The sequence below is a fragment of the Chinchilla lanigera genome, unplaced genomic scaffold, assembly GCF_000276665.1.
Source record: "Chinchilla lanigera isolate Chin_1 unplaced genomic scaffold, ChiLan1.0 scaffold00201, whole genome shotgun sequence".
Classification (NCBI taxonomy): Eukaryota; Metazoa; Chordata; class Mammalia; order Rodentia; family Chinchillidae; genus Chinchilla; species Chinchilla lanigera.
Window position 1 is genome coordinate 137,203 of NW_004955602.1, and position 7,918 is coordinate 145,120.

The 7,918-nt window shown below is 42.4% G+C and overlaps 1 protein-coding gene and 1 pseudogene across 1 annotated transcript in view; both read left to right on the forward strand.

The window, feature by feature from the left end:
- The first annotated feature begins 2,388 nt into the window (after positions 1–2,388).
- Positions 2,389–3,061, forward strand: LOC102003302 (annotated as a pseudogene).
- Positions 3,062–7,396: 4,335 nt separating this feature from the next.
- The window catches only part of LOC102003605 (protein FAM127A), a gene marked incomplete in the record, with an annotated part of 1,290 nt that continues 768 nt past the window's right edge, over positions 7,397–7,918 (forward strand). The window contains 1 exon segment of the mRNA XM_005414828.2: positions 7,397–7,918. Coding sequence (XP_005414885.1) covers positions 7,485–7,823 — 339 coding nt within the window.

The following is a 7,918-nucleotide window of genomic DNA, read 5'->3' on the forward strand; positions in this document are numbered from 1 at the left end:
ATTGGGACATGGTCAAAACTTTATGCAGTGGGAGTTGGTTTTGGAAGGAAGCTGGTCATTGTAAGAGTACCTTGAAGGAACTATTGGCCCATAATCCCTCCCCTCCCATAACCCCTCTCCTGCCCTCTACCCTAGCCTCACCTTCCCTGTAGTCACTATGTTCTTGCTGCCTTGTCACAGACTCAGAAGCACGGTAGCCATCCAATCATATACTCAAAACTCTGAAAACACAAACCTAAACAATCTTTTATACTTTTAAGTTGATTTATCCTAGGTATTTTGTCACAGCAAAGGGAAGCTTACTAAAACACTTTGTTAAAAGGGCACTAAGCCCAAATTGCCACCCAAAGTTCCCATGTCCTAATATTATTGCATGGGAATTAAATTCCAACATGAATTTTGGAGGAGCAACAACATTCAAAGTGTAGCCTTCTATCCCTGGTCCCAGAAAAAATATGTCCTTGACATATTCAAAATAAAAGGCAACAACATTCAAAGTGTAGCCTTCTATCCCTGGTCCCAGAAAAAATATGTCCTTGACATATTCAAAATAAAATGTCTTCCATCCCAACAGTTCCCAAAGTTTTAACTTCTTCCAGGACTAACTCAAAAGTCTAATGTTCCTTTAAGTTGGCTCAATCACACCTATGACTGAGACTCATAGGTGTGATTCATCCCAAGTTAAATTAGTTTCCACCTGTGAGCATGTGAAATCAAACAATTTCTGTGTTTTCAGCACACATTGATGGGGCAAGTACAGACATTTCCTTTCCAAATGCAAAAAGTAGGAAAGGAAAAAGAGATAACAGGTCCCAATGATATCCCAAGGCCAACAAAACAAATATTAAACTTCAGGTTCCAGAAAAATCCTTTTCTTGTTTGCCCATCTTCCATGCACAGTGGCTTCTCTGGGTGCAGCTATTCTTAGTTCTTGAGGTTTGGAATCAGTGCCATGGGCTGAGATTACACGAGGACACAGAAAGAGCTGATGAGAAAGCCAGCCTGGATCCCTAAGGAAGACCCACCTGTGAAGCGCACGCTTACCACATGGCAGCAAGAAGGGAGACAGAGAAGGTGTCAGGGCTACAGAAGCTAACCCTCAGCAGAGTACAGCTCTGTGTTTGTACCTGCAGTGCCTGGACCATTGCTGGCATCTCTCTCCCTCTCACATCTGTCCCTTCAGGTATCTCTGTGCCTCAAATAGTTTTTTGCACAGATACATGTCATTCTGCATGGTTCAGAAAAATGAAAGTCCCTATTATGTGTCAAGTGTGACCCTCTTCAAATTCATGTGTTGGAATCTTAATTCCTCCAGGCATTGGCGTTGGGTAGTAGAACTTGTGTGAGCCAAGACCTTATAATACACATGTGCGCACACACTTGTACCCTGTTCTGTTCCTCAAAAGCTACTGCTTTAATTTCTTTTGTCAATGTGTATTCAAATAAAATTTGAAAGAATGTTCTATTGAATGTTTACTGATCATCTGTAACTTTTACGTAGATTGCCTGATAATGTCATTTGCCTATTTTTCATTTGAGGGCTTTTCTACCAGCACCCAAGCAGTACCCACAGTGTGGATCTTGGCAGACTGTCATGGAGGCAGAAGATAGGGAGCTACAAAGCCCTAATGTTTTAATTGTGAATGGAAACCAGAAAATTTAAATTATCATCTTAGATTTTAGTTGTGAGTTGAGTAGTGAATACCAATTTTTTCAAATGTCATTAATTCATTTAAAATTATTTAAATTGTATATGTATTTATTAAATATATGTGTGTTTATTAAATGCATGTGTATTTATTAAGTGTAATAAGCTAGACATGGTGCTGAAGATAGGTAATTCCAGCACTTTGGGAGGCTGAGGCAAGAGCATCCAGTGTAGTCCGGGCACCTTAGTGACTTAGGCAGACACTGTCTCAAAATGAAAAATAAAATAGGGCCGGAGATATAAATCAATGCTAAGGCCCAGGGATCAATCCCTAGTATTGTCAAAAAGTAGCAAAATTGATTTATATTGACAAAATTATTAGGTAGAAGCAATAAATTTCTTTTATTAAACAAGCTAAAGATTATAGGACTATAAATTAAAATAGGCTGGCTGAGAAGGGCAGCTCCTACGTTTCAGGTGTTGTATAAAAGGTATGAGAAGCGACTAAATTCATCACTCATGCACTTCAAGGCAATTGAATGAAATATTCCAGTGTGTCTGGCTATTAATCTCCTCCAGAAAGGAGCAGCACCACATCATACAGATTAATCTTCAGGTATGAAGATAAAAGGACATGAAAATAAGGTCTTTGTTAGGAAAAAGGAAAGGAAAGAGAGGTAAGAGCTCAACAAGACAAGTTTCTTTCAGAACAAACCTGAGAGAGCAAGGGAGCTTCAAGGATGGCGGCATCAGCGGCGCTGATCCTGCCCAACAGCCCCAGCATGAAAAAACCAGTGTCTCTGATAAATGCACTACATATAGGAAGATTTCCACTATTGCTTACCCAAATTCTTCAAAAACTTCACCTGAAGGCTGAGAGCAGTTTCAGTGAGGATAAAGAAAAAAAACTTCAAGCTGCATTTTCTCTAGAGAAACAAGACCTTCACCTAGGTCTTGAAACAATACCATTTATTTTAGAACAGTATATCACAATGTGAAGCCAGCAACTTTGCAGCAGCAATTAAAGAATATTCATCCTGAGCAAGACAAAACAGAAGCATTTGTCAATACTTGGTCTTCTATGGGTCAAGAGAGCTGAAAAATTCAGGCAGAGGATTCTGGCTCCCCACAAGAGTTTTGTTAAGCTGTTCAGTGGATGGAATTTATAATTCTCCTGCTTCAGCCTCCTCCAGTGCTAAGATTACAGCTAGAGACAGCTGGAAGGCAGCTTAGCCTTCAAATGGCTCACTTTGCTCAAGCAAAACTAAAATTGCCTCAAGCTATGTTACAACTAGGAGTGAACAGTGAAGATTCAAAGAACCTGGAGTTCTTGTGGAATTCAGTCACAAGGAAATGTTTGATTTCTATAACAAGCTAGAGAGTATATAAGCACAGCTGGACTCCCTTACATGATGTTTTTGAAGACTGGTTTCCCCATCACACTCCTGCCACCCCATTATTTTGCATTGAAGAGAGATTGTCTAGCTGTGTTTTTTGGAAGATTCAGTGACTTTCTTTCTATAAATTGTATGACTCATCACTTCTTAGACAAAGAATAACCAAGGGAAATCAATGTTAAGAACACTGAGGTTTGTTTTTTTTTTTAAATCTTTTTGCGACAGGGTCTCGCTGTGCACTTCAGGCTGGCCTTGAGCTTACTTTGTAGCCCAGGCTGGTCTCGAACTTGCAACGATCCTCCTGCCTCAGCCTCCCGAATGCTGATATACAGTACTTTGCTAGTTCTGTGAACCGGTAGCAATGGTTAGGAACACTTCTGCTTTAAAGAAATCAAAAGTGAATAGTATATTGTTTTTACTGTCATCTTTATTGCCTCATCTGTTTATTGTTTACATTCTTGATAACTCCTGTGTGTATCACGGAGGGCCCACATGGAAAAGGTATAATATGTACCCTAGCAGAACACAGAAGTTCAATAATTACATTGATAAAATAAACAGCCATATGCAGTCAAATATATTATGGCATTTTTTCCTATGTGTATATTTTTTTGCTTGAGAAATAATATAGGAAAGAAATTTAAAGTAGAACTAGTAGTATTAGATCAGTTAATTCTAATGTCAGCTTTTCTCTCTACATTAGTTTTTCTAAGTTTAATGATTTAAAAATGCAGGTTTTTATGTGCTTTTCTTTGTGATGAAAATTAGCGATTTGCTTCACAGTGTGAGACACAGGTGCAGATCATGAATACGAACAACTGTAATGAGTAGTAAATGAGCATCTTTAAAATTTCAAATTAGATACCTTTTATATTCTCTTCCCTGAGTATGTTAATTGATTTCTGTCAGTAAAATTTTTGTATTTTAGAATTATTTGAAAAAAAAGGAACAAATCTGAGAGGGACCACTCTGTGAGTAGAGACCAGACCAGCAACTCTGCTCAGGCTGTGTGGTCCTGTGTAGGGTCATGGGGAGGGTGAGTTCAGTGAGAGGGTGCTGGAAGCTGCTGGAGCTGGATATTGTGAGCACAGGACAGAGCCAGAGTGCCTCAGGCAGTCAAGCTACCTCAGTATTGGAAAAGGAATCCTGCCTGGACAATTGCAGTCCTTAGTTGGACTTAGTCGCTAGGCAACGTTATCTCTCCTGATACTAACTTTGCAAGAGTATAAAATAAAGGCCCCTACCACTGAAGTCAGTCCTGTTGCTCATCAGTTAAGAGGTAACTCCACCTAACCCTGGCTCTTGTCTCTTGTCTTTATTTTCTAAATCCTCTCTGCATTTTCTCCTGGGGACCACAGAGACACACCGACTCCCACAAGAGGGGGTTGTGGATCCCTGCCAAGAACAAGGCTTGAGAGAACACAAGGAGTAATGATTGGCCAGGAACCAGGCTTAGGAAAGTGTAGAGAGTCCTGGCTTCTATCAACAGCAAAGTGGATATTATTATGAGTCCCCAGGTGCAGCTGTGCTAGGAGGGGGACAGCTTACAGGGCTCTCTGATCAGGATGGGGGCAGTCGGAGTCCTTCAGTCTTAATTACAAAATACTGTGACCTCAGTAATAGCAGATCTGTAGATACAAAAAACCAAATTTTCTTTAAGTTAGCTCATTCAGAGAAACAAGCAAGTGACCTGAGGCAGAAGCACAAGTGGATGGGAAGTCTTGAAGACAACCCTGTGAGTGCTGTAAGGGCCTATGTGAAAAATCACTATTCCAAGTGCTTCTGTACCATTCACATTAAAACAATAGATGGGCAACAAAGTATTATTTCATTTATCAAAAGCCATCAGTTTAAGCCAAAAAACTAACTGAGTAGCTCTTGGAGATCAAAGGGGAGGTTCATAGTCATATCACCCATATCCCTGGTAGTTGTAGTGCTGAAGATTCAGGACCAGTATTATAAATATGGCAATGACAATCAGTAAGTCATAAAGATATACTGGACACCATAACTATTTCGAAGCCCAAAAAACTAACAAGTTATTAAAATCATATGGCATTGGTGGTTGTTTGTACCTAAAGTCCCAACTTCTTGGGAGGCTGAGACAGGAAGATCACTTGAACCCAGGAATTTGAGGCCAGTGCGGGCAACAGAGTGAGACTCTACCCCACCCCACCCCTGCCCAAAAAATCATAGACATGCAGAAAATGAGTATCAGACAGTAATTGGTGAAAGTTATCAAACAACGTGACATATCACATACAAGCCCTTTTGGAAGCATCTTACAACTACCTGAACCAATATCAACTGGCATAAGATACTCAGCTACAAGACTGACAAGGAAATACAGAATGTTTTAAGGCTGAATGTAGGATTCTTCACTATGTAGAAAGAAAAGGATTCACTGTACGGAGGTAATGATAAAGATATGATTTATAAACAAGAGTAATGTTTGGCTGGGGCTTTCAAAATTACCACATTTTCTAACCTCATAGAAAATAACATTGTCTTAATTCTTTTTGTATTTTCTCCTTGTAATTTTGCTACATTTATACCTATCTAAAATATATACTTTAAAAAATTCTGCTACATTGAGTGTAGAGAATGACATACTACGGCGTCATTTTGCTGTTCAGAAATCATCCTAAATATACACATTTATTATGCTCAGTACTTTTATACTCTTATCTTTCAAAGTACTTCTGATACTTCAGTTCCTTTTACTAATTCACCAACTTTTAAAATGGTGCAATCTATAGCTAAATGGAAGGCACACTCGTCCTTCTATCCCCTGTAAGGTTCAATTTGCACATGACTCCCACAGTACTCAACCTATCTGCAGCAGAGGCATTGTTCTCAGCTCAGACAAATGCCCTCAGCAAACACATGATGTCTTAAGACAGATGAGATGGAGCACGGAATCTTCCAAGCACTCGGACAGCTGAAAACACCCAAACATTTACACTGGATGCCTCAAGGACTTCGCCCACTGAGGCACAAGACATCCTGAGAACTTTGAGCACTGATGTTTACTAAGATTTTTCCCACCTAATGTCCCTTGCCTTCTTTCAGTCCCTACAAAAAAAAAAAAAAAGCTCACTTCTCTTTCCTCCCTATCTGAGGGACTTTTTGCCCTCTGCGTGCACCCAGGCACAATAAATTCCATACCATGTTGCCCTTACACAAGTGTGGTGGTCTCAGCTGATCTCTGCCTCACACTATTCCTTACAATGCCTATTCTTTTTATCTTTGTATACAGCATCCATAATTATAGTTTTGAGAAGTTGGATGGCAATTTTCTAAGTAATTTATTTAGGGGGGATCTAAACTAAAGCAGTTTTCCAAAAATTCCACCACGACCACCTCTTAAGGGAAGTTGCTCGTGTGTGTGTGTGTGTGTGTGTGTGTGTGTGCTATTTTGTTTTCTGTGTATATATGTGTTGGGAATAAAAGCCAGGGTCTCCTATAGGCTATGAAATCGCTCTACCACTGAACTGCACTCCTACTCCAGGAAGTTGTTTTTAAATCCAAGCTTGAACTGCATTCCTCTGCACGACCACGTTCATTTTTTTCCTACCCCTCATTGGCTTGATCCCTTCCACAATAATACCAATGTAACCATACACAGTCATATTTTTAGATGAATTTTGCTTATTTTTAATGCTCAAAAACTGCTAACATGCTGTTTAAGTAGTAGAATATAAAACTTGAAAAAAGCAGATGTTGATCTCACAATAGAGCTGTAACGTAACGTTGCATAATTAAACAGTAAGCAAATTAATCAAATAACTATGTAAATCACAAAAATCCCTTACTATAAAGTCTCAAAGAATGTCTTCACTTTTAATCCGCCTTAGATTAATTGCTCCTGGTACATTATTCCTTGAATAGGCTCCTCCGTAGCACCTGTGCTACCAGGTATCAAACACGTCTCATACTCAGAGTCTGAAAAAAAAGCAGGAAAATGTACGCGTGAAATCTCAGGAGGAGTCCAGGGCCAAACGTAAGCCAGGTAATATTCAAGGGCTGTGGACTGAGGGCCTGGGAGGAGTGTGGCAGCACTTCTCATTAATTTCCAGAACACCCCCACCCCTGCTCACCAGGAGGAGCGGGCTCCTTCCCTGCTTATCTACAGTCCTCTAGGGAAACCTGAGCCCTGCTCCCTCGGATCCTGACCACGCCTTGCTTAGATGCTTTAGAACACACGTACTGCACCCGCTCTTCAGCAGTTTACCCGGTAACGCGCCTGCGCAGTAGAGACCACCAGGACTCCAGGGCCGATCTGCGCGCAGGCGCCCGAGCTCTGCCCTCCGCTCACACTCCGCCCACCCAAGGCTGCGCCCACCTCCGCGAGTACTTCCGGCGGCGACAGCTCGGCGCTGACCTCCACGCAGCCCAGCGAGGCCAGCGAAGCCGGCGGACCCAGCTAGCCAGGCGCGATGGACGGTCGGGTGCAGCTGATGAAGGCGTTCTTGGCTTGGCCCCGGCCCAACCCGCGCCGCTGGAGGAACCCGATTCCCTTCCCCGAGACGTTCGACGGGGACACCGACCGGCTCCCCGAGTTCATCGTGCAGACCGGCTCCTTCATGTTCGTGGACGACAAGACGTTCTCCAGCGACGCGCTGAAGGTGACGTTCCTCATCACCCGCCTCACGGGCCCGGCTCTGCAGTGGGTGATGCCCTACATCGAAAAGGACAGCCCCCTGCTCAGCGACTACCGGGGCTTCCTGGCCGAGATGAAGCGGGTCTTTGGATGGGAGGAGGACGAGGACTTCTAGGCCGCGGGGCCCGCGGGCCTGGGCCCGGTGCTCGGGAGGGTGGGCTGCGCCGTGCCTGTCGCCAGGGGCGCCCTGCCTCCCTCCCTCCGCCCCCG